The following is a 17579-nucleotide window of genomic DNA, read 5'->3' on the forward strand; positions in this document are numbered from 1 at the left end:
GTCTCCAATAAAAATATTCAGTGGCACAAGGACCAGGACAGAGAGCTGTGTTACTCCACTACATACTTCCTTCCAAAATTAAGCATGGCCAGTCTGGAACACTCTTTGGATGTGATCATTTAGCCAACTGTAGGCCCATCTAACAGAGGTACAGTAGCTCATATTTCACCATTTTATGTCGAGGAATATCACAAGGCACTATGTCAAAGTGCCTGAAGTCCAGGTGCACTATGTCTGTAGTATTTTCCAACTTTGTCAAAGGAGATAAGGTTAAGCTGGCAAAATTTGTTTGTAACAAATCTAGCCCAGGTCCTATTAATTGAGCATTCTTATATAATTGCTTCTCCTAACAACAGGTTATTATTTCATAGGCTTCATCTCTCAGTTTGGACATAAAACGAGCTCATCATATTGATGATTTCACAGAGAGCTGAAATATCATCATTATGCATATCACATAATCAGGCAAAAATCAAATTCATTGCCTGATTATGTGTATGCATATGATCATTTTAGTTCATTTATGTGTAGACAGATATTTATCTTGCCTTCTTTTCATGAGCTAAAAATAGCATGCATACTGTTCTCTCTTTCCACATTTTCCTTCCAAACACCAACTTGAGAGGTACGTTGGGTTGAGAAAGAATGAATGGCCTCAAGTCCCTAATGAACTTTTGTAGCTGTGGGTACACTTGAACCTAGATATCTCCAGTCACACTCTAACCACCATACTGCACTTGCTTTTAATGTTTCATGGCTTAGCCTTAGTGCATTGTGGAACCTAGCCACTATGTTTTTTTTAAAAAAATAAAAACAAATCATGCTTTAGTGCAATAAATCCTAAGTTATAACTTCTATATATAGTTCTCAAACTGACAGCACTTCTATTCTACTAATGAATTTCGCCAAAAGAAGAATGAGCAACGTTTTCTTTTTATATCCTGATTAGCGGTTATAGGGGATGAGGACCCAGTGATGGCATGGCATCACCAGAGTTGGTAAGATCAAACATTCCAGATTTTTTTTTTACTTTAATTTTGAGCTAGAATAAGGGTTCAAAAGGGATTTTACCTTGAAATTTATTTAATTTATATTGGGTCTTTCAAATATGGGGATTTTTTAAAAGTGATACAATACTAACTTTTAAACAATCCATGAAAACTCTGTAAAATAAAAAAAATGGATCTAAAATGGGTTTGTTTTTCTTTTTAAAGGTATACAGTTATAACTTTTAAACCAGGGGAGTCAAAATTCAAGGCTCATGGGGCGGATCCAGCCTATGGGGTGTTTAGATCTGGCCCATGGGGCCGGTCTGGAAATAGCAAAGGACCGGCTCGCAGTGTCTCTGCTAGCAAAAATGGGGTGTGGGCAGGGTGCGCCCCTCCCACAACTGCTTTTAACCTCCGGAGTAGTCCAGGAGGCCTTCCAGGCTCAAAACAGAACCTCCAGAGTGATCCAGGAGGCCTTCTAGGCCCAACCTTCTAGGCTCAGAAGGTTATAAAAGGGTGGAAAAATAAAATACTTTACCTTTTAGGCTTGCAGGATTCTGCTACTGTAGCCTATGTCAACTATTTTGTAGTTCTAGTCTTCCTATGGAGTCAGTTTGATCTGGTCTTTCTCTCATAAGGTGATCAAGTAGATCAAGTAAGTATTTTAAAAAAAACAAAATCACAGAAATGTACACCTCCCTATTTTTATAAGTTTATAAATATTGTGTTCTACAGAAGTTCTATTTGTTGGTCCACATTTTGACCGGGAGTTTTGTTTGTTCTGATTGGCTGAGCAGCCTGACAGTGAACTATAAAAGGTAGCTGTCAGACAACATCAGCTGTTACCTGTCAGCTGGCCGATTCAGCAACATATCAGCAGACTAGGGTAACCTGTTTCTTTGTTACAATAAACATTGTTTCTTTCTTCAATGCCTGCCTCAGTTCATTCTTGAAAGAATATAATAATAAAAGCATATCTGCGGATGTGTGGTCCCGTGTCATGCCCACCATGTCCACGCCCCCACCAGCCCTCCAAGGTCAAGCCCAATCCTGATGTGGCCCTCAATGAAATTGAGTTTAACACCCCTGTATTAAACAATCCACCAAAATTTTGTAAAGTGAAAACAATGGGTCTGAAAATTATTGTTATGTTTATTCTGGGATGGCTTTTAGGCCTGTAGGGTTCTGGGCTGCTCATCTGCATTCTAAACTGAATGGCATCTGCCATGTTTTCAAGCATGATTTTTTTTTCCAAAATAGATGCTATAGAAGAGTTTGGCTTCTTGGATACTGTCCAACAGTTTTCAGAAAGAATGAGCCAATTTAAAATGTGCTTAACGATCAGTCAGTGCTAATAAGATCCTTGTTAATAGGTAAGTAGCTAGAGTTCAACTAGTACCTAATCGAAGTAACATATCCCATTTAAATTTGTTATACTAGACTCATTTGTCTAATTAATAAAAGAGGTCACTCAATTAAGGGAAGAGCTAGTATTTGGCAAGATAATGTCATTTACATCTCTCAATCCTATAAAACAAGTAATATTCAAAAGAAAACAGTAAAATTAGTTTGAAATATTCATTTCCTAGGATTGTGAACTTTTTACAAAATTTGTCACTTTCTATTGATACTAAAGAACCAATATTTTTAACTATTTTTAAATGGGGATTTCATAGTCCACTTTAATTAATTTTAGAAATGGATATACCTAGGATAATCTATCAAAGCACATATCTCTGCATATGATTTTAATGCAAAATTAAATATTAGGTTATATTCAGACTTAGTTGAACTTAAGTAATTCAGATAAATCAATGATTATGTAAGTTAACAATCTAAGTTCTGAACTAAATCTACTCTGTACAATGCTGGCTTATAAATCTTGCATTAGTTTTTAATTTCTATATAATTCTGTATTATATCCTTTTGGCTCAAGAACAAACTGTATAATATATAACATAGGGATTGTATAAATGCTTTTCCTTTCCCTTCTTTTTTACACTAGAGTAAACATGATGACTTGATCCAGATTTCACTGCTTTATTTTCTGAAACTAACTCCCCAAATTAGTTCTGGGTCCCATCCACTTTTGACTTGCAGCCTCAATAATATCATACAATCATTTGAGAAAACTTACACTAAATGTAATTTCCTTTTTTCCTAAATAAGAAAACTATGGTTCACAGCTTTGGAAGAAGCCGGGATTTTGAGGCAACTTCAAAACCATATTTTAGATTTGGAAGATATCCATATCCTTGTGTAGATTTGAGGAGGGAAGGCAAAAGGGTAGTTCAATGGCCAAAAGAACCATTCAGATTCATCTCAACACAGGAGCATTTGGGTTCTCTTAGCCAGGTCCAATATCACTTTAAGCAAAAAAGAAGTTCCTGTTTTCTTTATTCAGTATCCTCAGAGAGAGTAGAGGCTTCACAATATCAACAATCATGTATTTCTTTAAGGAAGATCAGTGCAAGATTAAATCTGTTCCAGATCGAGAAGCACAACAAGAATGGACATGCATTATGTATATAACCTACTTTTCTGGAATCAAAGCCTGTCAAGCTCTTTTCAGCTCAGCTTAAAAAAACCTAAGTAGACAAGATTACAAAGTGAAGAAGTATGAACATTTTAATAAATAAAACAGAGATGGGGAGAGAGAGAGACATAGCTGGAAACTTGTAACAAATTTAAATCTTTGAAAAGACATGCTGTCTTATTCAGAGAAAAATTCATGAACTTAAAATTATGTAAATACTGAGTAAACTATAACAGTATATTTGGTGTGACATCCATTTCTATTTCATTTGCAAATTCATAGGATTTAGTGACAAATTATAGAAATATCATATTTGAATTTCCTAGTCCCACACTCTCTTTCTAATCCTCCTATCTTTTCACCATTGCAATTTTACTAGGTTTTTAAAAAAAATCTTTCTGCCCTACTTTTGCTCCATGCTCTGTTTTGAACTCAAAGTGAAATGGTTATTTTACTAATGACAAAATATATTGATGCTTTCTTGTGTCCTCCAATGCCATAAGATGCCTGCCCACTTTTTAGTTTAGATGATAACAAGACTCTAGAAGAGCCTTATAAGATTTCTTGTTAATAAGAAGCAGTTGATGGCTAAACTAGAATTATTTACATCAGTGATGGGATTCAATTTTTTTTACTATCGGTTCTGTGGTGTGGCTTGGTGGGTGGGATAGGGGAAGGATATTGTAAAATCTTTGTTCCCATCCCACTCCTGGGGGAAGGTTACTGCAAAATCTCCATTCCGCCCCCACCCCACTAACCTGTTCTCCAGCTCTGTTCTCCTGTGCAGGGCAACAAAAGAAGACCCAGCTAATCAGTTGTGACTCGGGAGGCAGAGAATAGATGCAGGTGGGGCCAGTCAGAGATGGCATTTGCCGGTTCTCCAAACTACTCAAAATTTCTGCTACTGGTTCTCCAGAACTGTTCAGAACCTGCTAAATACCACCTCTGATTTCCATGCCACAAAATTCAAAAGGAACTTTTTAAAATCCCAATCAATTAATTATTTTTACTTGGTAGATCTTCACATTCATATTCATACTTGGAAAAGGAATTGCTCATGCCATAGGAAAAATGTGATTTGTGCTATCTGATGGGAAAGAGAGCTTGCTGTTGATACTTGGATTTGTGGACTCCTTAGAAATTGAAGGGATGAGGAAAATATGTAACAAAAGGAAGAATCAAATCTCTAACAGTCACAGCCTAAGATTAGTTGATCTGCTTTGGCTTGTTGGGTCTTGACTGCTGCAGGCATGAAACAACTTCTGTAAAAATATATCACATCTTTGGATGTCTTTTTCTAACAAGAAAGGGACCATCGGCATGCCAAGAAAAGAAGTAATGGGTTCTGCTTGCATAATGCATGACCTGAGTTAAGTACAGTTTGTAAAAACATACAAAGTTGCATAAATATTTCACTCAGTCTAAGCTGCCTATGTTGAATGAGGTTGACTTTCCTTCATATACTGTTTGTATATGCATATTATTCACAATGCATGCTGAAAGCTGTGTTCTGTAACATTGTTCCATTCCCTGCTGTTTCTTAGAGCAACAACTCTCAAGCTAGCATTTAGTAGAAAATTGTAATGACCACAATATATTCTCCAGTCCCATCTCATCCCATCCATTTATGACTCTTGGATGAAAGTGAACAATCTTCTATAAAGCAAAGAAATACTGGCATTGGCTATGAGGAATTGCCCAGCAAGAGAGAGAAGCTGAACTACAGAAGACCAGTTTCATGTGGCAAGATATATACTACAGGTTGTCCTTATCTTATAACTTGGTCACTTAACAGTTTAAAATTACAATAGCTTCAGAAAGGGTCTTAAAGCAGTTCTGACCACTGAAAAACATTGCACCACTATCCCTCCATCATGTGGAGCTTCACAATCCATTCACACTTAAGACAGGTTTCCAAGGGCCCCACAATCATGTGATCATCATTTACAATCTTCCATGCTGGCTTCCGCAGAAAGTCAATGTTTTCTGCTTGGATTTCAGCAGGGAGGATTTTTAGTTCCACACCAGAGAGGCACTTTTGTGGAGACTGCACTGGGCCTCTTCCACCCACCCCAAGCATAAACCTAAGGAATCGCATGCTTGGTTTCAGCAGATGCCTCAGTAGAGAGGCAGAAGTAATGCAAGGAAGACCTGCCTCAGACAGCACATAAGTGTCTCTCTGCTTTGACACTGAAAATCTAACTTGCAGAAGATTTTTAGTGCTAGAGTGGAGCCTCCCAGCATCTTTCCTCACCCAAGGAATTATCTAGCACTCCTTATTTGAAACTCTGTCCACTTGATGATGCAAGAAATTGCTTAATGACAGAGGGCTGAGATTGTGGTCATTGAGAGAAGCAGTCACATGGGAATCTGCTTCATGGCTGCTTTACTCAACGACCCAGGTTCTGGTTCCAATTTTTGCTCTGAATAGCCTCTAAAGGACATTCTTACTTTCAGTCTCTTGATCAGATGATTTAAGATAGGCACAAACATATATATTTACCCAGGGGTGGGATTCAGTTTTTTTAACAACTGGTTCTGTGGGTGTGGCTTAGTTGGTGGGTGTGGCTTGGTGGTCATGTGACTGGGTGGGCATGGCTTGGTGGTCATGTTATTGGCTGGGCATGGCCAACTCAATATCACTCATATCGAGGCACGCAACTCCTCGCATGGCCTCTCATGACTGTGGGGATGCTGCAACAGTCATAAGTGTGGAAAATGGTCATAAGTCACTTTTTTCAGTGCTATTGTAACTTTGAATGGTCACTCCACACAAGCAAAGTACCAGCAAAGGAACAGAAAAAAACTCCAGAGACGTTCCTGAGACAGGAAGTCTAGTCCTACCAAGAACGTAATAAGTGTTAATGGAGAGGCAGTTTCTATAAGCAACACCAGAATGTTTCCTTCCTGCCTTCCTTACAGGATTAGGCCAGTAATTTCCTCTAACAACAGGTTCTCCGAACTGCTTAGGATGCTAACAACTAGTTATAGCGAATAGGTGCGAACTGGTAGAATCCCACCCCTGTATGATAAAAAGCATAGAAAATATTCCTTGTATTTTAGAGTTGAAGAGAATTTAGTAAGTAGGCAAAAAAAGGGTGCTTGGGAAACAACATAGTTATTTTATGGCTTGAAACAGACTCATGAATTTTGTAATGATTTGCAGGGTCCTCTCTCCATTTCTTAAAAAAAAAATAAGATAGCTTTATTAGATTTTTTTACATGATAAAAATGATCTGAAACTAATAATTAAGACAAGCCAAAAAGAGTTTCCATGTTTCTGCCAAGCATATCTCCTTTCATATTGTATAGAACAGTGTTTAGTGAGAAATTTGGAAAGAAGCCACTTACCAGTACTGCAATTTCATTTACATCATCTGTCACTGGATTCCCACAGGGACTTTGGGCTTTAATTAGAGGATAAAGTAGGAGCAATTGAAGATAAAAGCAAGTGATAATCCAAGTCTGTGAAAAGAGAGAAAGAATAACTGGTAACTATAGTAAAGACAAATTACATAATAACAACATATAAGTACACTTCACAGTTGAAGTGTACAGTTATTTTCTTTTTGTCTCTTTAAATAAAACCATTTTCTTAAGTTATAAAACTTGAGACAAATGTTAAGTAACCTATGGACTTAGATGGCAATAGTTTCAGAAACCAAAACAAACTTCCGAAGCAAATGTGATAATTTTAAAAGTGGTAAACTTTAAAACTTTTATCATGTCCTCAATCTATCAACATTGCTATCACCTCAGGAAAAAAAGCAGAAAAATATGTTTTTCACTTTGATGGAAAAAATCTTATTTTACATAGATTCTGATCGTGATGAATTGGGAAAGATTGGTTTAAAACATACCTTGATTTGTTGTGCTGTGGCTGAACAATTCCAAGCAGGGAATTATCAGGAAGTGACCAAGAAACCATAATTCAGTGCTTCCACAGAAGCCTGTGGTAAGGCTGAAAATTTGAAAAATACTGATATTTTTGAATTTATTGCTTTTTCTCAAAAAGCAAATTGCACAATTAGAAAAAAAAAGTGCAGAGAATACACCCAAAAATTAGTTGATGAAAAAATAGAAATAATAACTAGTTTCTTTTCATTTTTATAATAATACTCATATAAAATGTTTGTCAGTACTATAAAGTGTTTGCACTGCTTGCATTAGGATGACAGTAGAAATAGATACATAAAAATCTATAATACGTTAATTCACCACAATTCTTTTTATGCTTACATAATGGAAATTGACTATGGAGGCTTATTAGTAATTCATAATATAATTACAGGATCATTTATTCAATTAGTTAAATGGTAGGAGCTATACAATAGGTAAGAACATACACATGGTCATCTGTAATAACTAGATTTTTCTCATGGGAGGTACTCTGGGACATAACACCTTAAGTTTTTCTCAGTAGGCTGTAGAAAAAAAATCAAATGCATAAAACACCTATTTATTGTTTAAATTTTGTCTAAAGCACACACACACACCTTAAAAAAAAAAAAAGACTCCATTCTGTTGAAATGTAACACCAAGAATCACACTGTTCGTGGCCCCAAGCAGAGTAGAACAGGGTTTCAAATAAATCAAAAGACACATAAATATTCAAAGAAATCTAAAGAGATTAACAAATAAAAAAACCTTCAGAATTTCTACCAATTTCATATTTGAATATTTGACACAAGTGAGAAATGATTCTGGGGTTAAATTGTGAGACAGAGAGATGTTTAGGGTATTTAAATCTTATCTGTGATAAGAACTCAGAATATAACATTAATAAAATAATCAGGTTTAGATTACTAGGAACTGGAAAAGTTGAATTAAGATAAAAAAAAAATGAACAGTCCTAATTTCTAATATGCCAGAAAAGTGAGATCACTATACAACTTAACTCACACATTAGGCCAATGGCTTTTCACCTCCTGGAATACTTGTGGAATTAGCTATTGACCACAAACATTAAACGAATTAAGACATTAGTCTTCCCTAAAATGATTTTTGATCAACAGTTTTCCATTACTGACTTCCTGTCATAAAATGCCTAACATACTACTAGATTGGGGACTCAGTTTAAATCTCTGCAGAGTAATGTGCATATGAAGTATGTCAAGAGTAGAACTGATGGGGGGGTATAATTAAAGCTTATCATGGAATACTAGATTTATATAGATTTTGATACTTGATATCTAGCAAATGAGTAATTTTAACGAAAGTAAAGAAAATCAGGACCTACTTCTCGTGTTTACTGTGCCTGAAAAGTCTCCTGAAATTGTTTCTATGTGATTTTTATTTATTTTTATTTATTTGGCATATGGCGATATTACATTAGCCAAGAGACTAGTTTGAGTGCCTGACTGCTAACCCAATGTAGACTAGCTCCACACCTGAAAGAAAGACTAACCTGCAGCATTTTTCAGGGCCTTCTCCCTCCACTGAAGCCGACTCACAAACGGGCATCGCAAACAGGAAGTTCAACTGCTGGTAGGATTCTGACCATCTGCACGAAGCACCAGCTCATCTTCCCACCAAAGTGGGAAGAACCTATTTATCTACTCACATATAACATACTTTTGAACTGCTAGGGGGGAAGAAGCTGAGGCAAGAGATGGGAACTCACATTCTAGACAAATTCAAGGAGTAATAATCAAGAATTGATTTTCATGTTCACCTATATGCTTATCTGGCCTGTATAAGATTATACCATATCAATATGTGGAGGAGACATTCTATAAATCAATTTCTATCATAGCAAAACAAAGATATTCAATATGTGGTACAGGGGTGAGATTCAAACGGTGTTACTACCGGTTCGGTGACTACGTTTTGCACACATAAATATTTTCAAAAACTGGCACAATGCAATGTTTTGTAATATTTTATTATACTAACTTTCATTGAATTGATTCCAGCTGTGACAAATACAGGTAGTCCTCAACTTACAGCAGTTCATTTAATGACCATTTGAAGTTACAACAGAGAGAGAAATTACCATTTTCCACACTTACGATCATTGCAGCATTCCCACAGTTACATGATCAAAATTCAGACACTTGGCAAATGACTCATATTTATGATGGTTGCTGTATCCTGGGGTCCTGTGATCATTTTTGGGACTTTCTGACAAGCAGAGTCAATGGGGAAGAGAGGTTCAGTTAACAACTTTGTTATTAACTTAGCAATCGTACTGATACACTGAACAACTGTGGCAAGAAGGATCATAAAATGCAGCAAAACTCACTTTACTGTTGTCTCACTTAACAACAGAAATTTTCGGCTCAGTTATGGTTGTAAGCTAAGGACTACCTGTAACTATTAGATGGCACACATAATCAATTAATCAAGTCAAAAATTACCTATAGTTCTGTTTTGATGCAGCACGTATTAGAGCAATGCTATAAATTTTAATATATAGTAAAAGAATCATTGTACTGATTTCTCTCAATTAAAAGTGATATTCTGTTAATATTACAGATTTAGAAGAGTAGCAGGAGCTGTGAAAGGCTCTTTTAGGATCCTACCATGAATTGATTTTCCACTGTGCTAAATGTAGCTTTCTTTCTGTATTTTAAATAGGAACAATACATTCCCTTTTGACAACCCTGTAATCCCTTAATTTGGGATAGAGTTGGGCCATAATTTAATTGCTTATATGTTAGGCTGATATCCCAACTTTTCTCCAGAAGTTTAAGACAACATATATATTCATTGCAATGGTATGTAGGAATGACCTTGGGAGACAAAGGATCAGATAAACAACAGATGAATTCACAGAAGGAATGAAGGCGTGACAAACTTTCAGAAGGGAGCCTTCCTTATTTCTTGAACTTATTTCTTGAAGGCAAGGCAGGGCATATATTTTATTTATTTAATTTATATGCCACCCATTTCACTATTTATATTTATTGATATACCATATACCTGAGATATGCTTTTAGACTTGCAAGATTCTGTTGATGTAACCTTACAATAAAGGTATACTTACATCTAGTAATTCTGGGTGTGCTTCTTATCTGTACTACCTTGCAAGATTGACATTTATTTATTTCTACCTGGCACAATCAATGGGATTCTTGGAAATGAAGTTCATTAAGAATAAACAAGTCAAACAGATAGGTTAAAGCATACAGGTGTGCTTAAAACCATGTGCTCTAGAATATAAATTACTTAAGTGGTATAGGATATCCTATCATTTACCACAAGGCCACTGGAGTAACTCAGTTTTCAAAGGTTTCTGGGTGGTTAAAGCCAAACAAGCCATCCTGTTCTCTGCTTGACAACTATTTCATACTATAAGCATGGCCTCTAAAATAGCAACAGCTGCAGGGCATCAGGATTTCACAGAAATGGAGAAGCACCAAGTATTTTGTTTTCCAGGTTGTCTTTTACAGTTGAGTTGAGTTTTACAGTTGAGTTGAGAGTCAGCTGAAAATAATCCTAGATTTATCACCTTAACCTTACACCATAAGCTTTTATTCAGCTATAATCAACTATAAAACAATTATATTAAAAAATTGAGATCAGTTTCCTCTCCAATTGTGATATATCCTCTTGTTTCAGTTTCTCAGCCTTGGCAACTTTAAGATGTGTAAAACTTCCACTCCTAGAATTCCCCAACCACACAACTTAAAAGTTATCAACATTGAGAAACACTGATTTGATTGATACTATGTTTCCAGCTGAAACTGAATTTTTATCCAATGTTATCTTTGAAACAAAAAAAGTTTAAAAGCTCTATGGAGAACAGTGTTACATGTATCCTATGGAGCAGGGGTCCCCAACCACCGGTCCGTGGAACAAGTCTTACCGGGCGCTGGTTGCTGGGCGCCGCCATCTTTTTGGTAAAAAAGTGCTTCCGGTGAGCTTTTCCGGTAGAAAGCTCACCGGAAGCACTTTTCATCAAAAAGATGGCGGCGCCAGCGCTCGGTGAGCTTTTCCGGGTAGAAAGCCATTTCTACCAAAAGCTCACCGGGCGCTGGCGCCGCCATCTTTTGCGGTGCTCGGTGAGGTCACGAAGCACTCGCAAAAGATGGCGGCGCCCAGTTGATGCCGGTCTGGCTGCGGCGCCCAGCTGATGCCGGTACCGGGCCGCGGCGTCAAAAAGGTTGGGGATCACTGCTATGGAGAATTCATGAGAAGCACCTCTGCTTTATCAGGGATTCTGTCTGCAATGTACAACCCATGTGGAACTGTACTCATGAAAACCTTCTAATTACTATTATTCTGTGAGATAGGTGGCGTATAAATTTAATAAATACTCACAGTGGATAATATTATGTAAGTATTTCTAGGAGCATCTTCTTGTTGCATCCATTTATACTTTTACTTTAGCTTGACTATTCTACTATTTCCATAATGACCTACAATTTTAACAAATGATTCTAGAACTGGTATTTAAGTAAAATTCTTTAAAAGCTTTTATCTGCAACATACATGCTCTTAAACAAATTATTCTTATGCCCATGCTGGTACCTTTTGCCATCCAGGACAGTTTTGCAATTTTAGGAGAAGCACAAAATTCTAAAGAGAACTGCTTTTTAATCAGCAAATTAAAGTAAAAAGTACAAAGTTGGTTCTCTTCAAAATGTGAACAAAAGAAAATTACTGATTGAAATACATTTTAGAAAATGATCAAATTTACTCAGATAATGAATATGACTTTTAGTGGATCACTAGTGTAAAACAGGTTCAAGAAACACCTATCTGGAGGAGATAATATTTAACACATTTTTCTGCAAAATGTTCTTCATCAAAATAATCCTTTTCTGCTGTATGGAAAGACAAAATGTTCATCTATCAGTCTAATATCAGATAGATGATTTGGATAGTGAGGTTCATAGGTCAAACTTATATGGTTAGGATCTGTTTGAACCCCAATCCATCTCTAATTTTATATATGGAGCTACCATTAGGATATTTTAATTGGCAATATTATTTAAGGTTGCTGCATGATAGTTTTCCCTAATGTCTTTTATTAGAAAGGTAAGGATTGAACTGGGGTCTTTTGTAAAGCATGCATTTTGCTATTGAAGTATAATCTCCTTTCCTATACTTATAGGAACGTAAGAAGGGAGAAGGAGAAGCAATTTAATTCAGCTGCAATCATTGTTGCAGTTTTAAAAAATGATTCTAGATTAATGTTATCAAGTCTGTGAATCCTCCAGGCAATATATTATATTCATTAGGCAAATAGCTTCATAGGAATAAGTTTCACAGAAATATCAGGAAGCACAAGCAAATGACTTTTGTCCTGAGTGTGACATTAAATGAAAAATACCCAATGTGTTGTGGAGAAGAAGAGTAGAGGGGAAAAAATCAAATAGCCCTGCTCTGTGGCAATTTTAAGCATCCTGGATGTAATTTAAGTGAACTCATGGAAATCGTGTGTTGAAAGAAGCACACATTTCTGAATGATAATTGATATATCAGAAAAGAAAACACAAGATGTCTTCCATAAATATAATCCAGTTAAAAGTTCTTTGATTTTACAGTTGCCAAGAAACACTGCCAAATTTTACATTGCTAATAGTTTGGAATATACAGTATTTTCAATAAGTATGTGTGAAATTAAGAAGAAACTTGTTTTTACTGTGGTTTTTACTTGTTTTTACTTATTCTTCCAACATAAATGTTGGAACAGATTACATAGATGCTAAAGCAGCTTAAACTAGCAACTGTTTCATTATCATCATTATCATGGCAAATCTGGTGGGTGATACTGATATCATTGATAAACAACAGATTTTGTCATTACTATTTGGTGAATAGATACATAGATGTTACAGATATATAGACATAGTTATAAATATAGATATATCACACTTTGTCTCTAACATAATTCCTCTTTTATATCCTCTCTCCTGAAAACTTAAGAAAATGCCCCAATGATAAATTATAATTGCCAATTTTCAAATTTGTAAAGTTTTACAAATAGTACTGAAGTAGTGTTCTGTCTGAGAGTGTTGTTTTTAATACTGTATATTTAAATAGTGTCAATAGTGACAAAAGTAGCATTTCTTTCAGCTGTGTATGCAGAAAAGATCCAAAGAAGTACATATTTTATTAGGAAACTGGATGTGAGAATCTCAGAACCCTAATATGCATCTAGTTAGGGTTCAAGCTCCAGATTACTGCAATGGATCTTTTGTAGGAGAAACTGCATGTTCTCAGCTTTGATCTAAAGACCGAAGGATGTCTTCCTTAATTCACACTTCTTGCCATTAACACATTAATATTCCAATATTTTAGTTATTTATTCAGATCTATCGTACATATTAAACTAAGAAAAAACAACAATTTATATCTCTTTAGCAGAACAAAAAAAACTGCAACTAATATGCTTCTCCTATTTTTATTTTATTTTTTTTTGGGGGGGGGAGATAGACTTTACTTCTGTTAATATGTCATTCTTTAAAAAACTCCAATGCTTTTAGGCCTTGTGGTTGGTTTTAATGTGGTAATGCCCAAGAAAGATCAGGTAAAGAATAGGTCACTCTCATATATATATAGATATAGATATAGATATAGATATATAGATATAGATATAGATAGATATAGATATATAGATATAGATATAGATAGATATAGATAGATATAGATATAGATATAGATATAGATATAGATAGATAGATAGATAGATAGATAGATAGATAGATAGATAGATAGATAGATATAGATATAGATATAGATATAGATATAGATATAGATATAGATATAGATATAGATATAGATATAGATATAGATATATATGGCATTCAGCTTTGTTTGGGTATTTTCCCACGTCATTGTAGTTGTGCTTTTAAAGTTGTAGCAACTACAATGACGTGGGAAAATACCCGAACAAAGCTGAATGCCATACATGTAAGTACCCACGAAAACTTAATAATAAATAAACTGATAAAACTGAACTACCAAGACCAACAGCTGCAGAACTATTGGGAAAAAGGGGTTTACCCATCACAATATACAGAAATAAAAACCAAATAAATAACATTCTGTTATTATGAATCAAGCCCAACAAAAGAAGGATATTTGAAATGAAATGCACTAATTCTTGGAAAAACAATATCAGAAGAGATGCCTTGAGTGCAATCCCAAAACATCTGGAGCACCACTTGAATAACAATGGCATTGTCAACATTATCGACAGAAAATTACAAACAGTGGCTTTACAGTTTACATTCTACTTTATGAAACAACATCTGCCTAACCCAGATTCTTGGCAAACTCTTGATAGATGGATGAAAACGCCAAATCCAGTATAAACTTCTGGCTGACTGCACAACAAACCATAATAATAGTATAACTCTACACTGAATATGCATGTATGCCACCCATTATTTACCTTGGTTATGAAAGAAAGAATTCTAGTGGATTCAAATTATTATTATTATTATTTGATGTCATGCTGGAAACTTGACTGAGTCGATAGATTACAACTTTTATCTACTTAATGAGTAATGTTGGCAATTATTTTGTGCAAATAGGTGCCTATAAAGAACTATAAAATAAAGCTATTATGAGTCTTTCCCGTCCCACTAGAAGTCTTCTGGTGGCAACAATATAAGCTTCTAAGTATTCTTGTGCAAGAGATAGGGTGGACAATTAATTATTCATACTCTTCAGTCCCTACCTGGGGGAAGAAGGTTATTATTTCCTTTGTTATTTTTATTCTCTGGTTGTCAATCCTTTTCTCTGTGGTTAAAGTTATTTGGTCTTTTCCCATAAAATAATTCAGATTCCCAGTCCAAGATCTAACAATGGAGAACTGTATATGAGCAATAATTAGTTATCTTTTCATATATTTAAACATTCAAATTACATACATTTCATCACTCTCCTTTCCTTTCTGCTTGGGGTAGAAAAAAAATCTGGACTGCTTAACTTTAGCAACATTCTGATATAAACCATGTAATCTTGCAAACCCAATTGTGGAAGTGGATTAACAGAAGCATGAATTGTGAAGGTAAAGATTAAAACATTTTTTCTGAGATCTATGCAACTGGAGATGAATTATACTAATTGCAAAGGAAAACTTCTTTATCCCCTGAAATATTTTCCTAGATGTTCTAGGATTCCCTAAAAATACAATAATAAGTGTATTTTGTATCCAGTACTGACACCAGTGGCATGATGATGCCCAGCTTCTTCCTGCCACACAGAAGTAAAAACTATCAGAAACCTGTCACTTTACCTGCAAAGACAATAAAAGTTACTTTTCCTCTTTAAATGTCTGATGGCACAACCGAGTTGTGAGTTAAAGGATTTGCATATGTTTAGCCTACAGAAAAGATGACTAAGGGAAAGTATCATAACAAAATGTCACTCATAAGAGAAAAGACTTGTTCTCTACTGCCACAGACTACAGGACCAGAAGCAATGAAGTAAAACTAAAAGGAAGATGAAGGTCAGGATAGATATTGGGATAAATTTCCTGAATGTATCAGCGGATGTCCAGTGGTACATGATATGGGTGAGTTCTCTGCTATAGGCCTTCAAACAAAGGCTGGATGGTTATTTATCAGAGTGCTTAGTGGATCCTGCATCAAGCATGGGATTGGACTAGATGACCTGTGTGATCATTTCCAGTTCTATAATCCTATGGTGCTAGTTTAGAACTGATGCAGAATTTTCAGTTGAAAGTATCTAGTTGGCTTAGGGAATACTTTCTGTTTTAAAATATTTTATTGATATTCCAAAGTTTAAAAACATAAAATAAAACTATATGCATTGTTATCAACATCAAGACATCTTTTACATTTCCTTACATTTTTCAATATATGATTACTTATTCCATTACCATACATCTTACTCTTGTTACAAATCAATATATTTCATCTTACACTTCAAACTTTTCTATAACATATATACATATTTACATACTTCCTCATTAATTTCCTAATTGCCATTTTCTTTTCTTTTTATTTCTAAACCACTCATACTTAGAGAATATTTTCTACACTAGAAATGTCACAGTACTTAGCTCTCCCACAGTAATATCACTTTAAATTATAATATAGATGCACAACCATTTTGTAGCATAATTTATCACCACTCGAAGAAGAAATGGCTTGGAGTCTCTGGTCAGATATTTTGGAGACTATATGTGATCATATGGCAACAAAAAACTGCAATATATGAGCAGAATCTTCTTCTAGTGGATAGACTAATAATCCATGTGAAGAAACTAGATTAATATCAATCCTGTACAATTTCAACCTTGGCTTGCAGACTTTTTACCAGCAGAATGTTAATGTGGCACAAGGATAGTGTAGAGTCTGGATCCCAAACCTAGCCTCCATAAACATCAAAATGTATAGTGGCACTTTCTGTGGAAACAATCAGGCTTCTTGTTCTACCTGATTTTTTTTAATATTTAAAAGTATTTTTAGTATGCAAAAAGGAAGTTTGAATGCTACAAAGCAAAGTGCAAGCTTTCAGCACCATTTTTATTTCTAAGAATGCTTCGGTACTCAAAACCTTTTAAAATAAAAATAAAAATGGAGAACTTTCAAGGAAGAATTGGTGAACTGAAGATGATTCTGGTCTCATAATCACAATGGAGCAAAGAGTCGTAGGTGGACCAGCTCTTTGTGTGTCCAATCACACTTGGCCAATAAAGTATTCTGTTCTGTTCTATTCTTTAGAATTCTTCTCTCAACAGGCAGAAGATTTGGGATAGCAATAGCACATAGACTTATATACCACTTCATAGTGCTTTACAGCCCCCCTTAAGTGGTTTACAGAGTCAGTACATTGCCCCCAACAATCTGACTCCTCATTTTACTGACCTTGGAATGTTGAGTCAACCTTGAGTTGGTCAGGATCGATCTCCTGACCAGCTGGCAGTTGACAGAATTAGCCTGCAATACTGCATTCTAACCACTGAGTCGCCACAGCTCATCCACAATTGTTCCAGTTATATGTTTCTCACAAGGTGAGAATGAAACAACAGTCTCCAACAGGTTTAGAGATCTGGAGACAAGGCAATGCCATCTTTGCCCAAATTGTGGTTGGTGCCTTTATGGACACAGGATTCACCTACAGTACTT

The 17579-nt window shown here is 35.4% G+C and overlaps 1 protein-coding gene across 1 annotated transcript in view; it reads right to left on the reverse strand.

Moving 5' to 3' along the window:
• KITLG (KIT ligand) overlaps positions 1 to 17579 on the reverse strand; it is a 48468-nt gene that overhangs the window by 13050 nt on the left and 17839 nt on the right. Inside the window, exon 2 of the mRNA XM_087968071.1 lies at positions 6877 to 6990. Within this exon, the coding sequence (XP_087824197.1) occupies positions 6877 to 6990 (114 nt within the window). The remainder of the gene's footprint in view (positions 1 to 6876; positions 6991 to 17579) is intronic.

This window comes from Notechis scutatus, chromosome 6, assembly GCF_049901735.1.
Source record: "Notechis scutatus isolate UNSWTSFEM ecotype Mainland chromosome 6, rNotScu1.2, whole genome shotgun sequence".
Lineage (NCBI taxonomy): Eukaryota > Metazoa > Chordata > Lepidosauria > Squamata > Elapidae > Notechis > Notechis scutatus.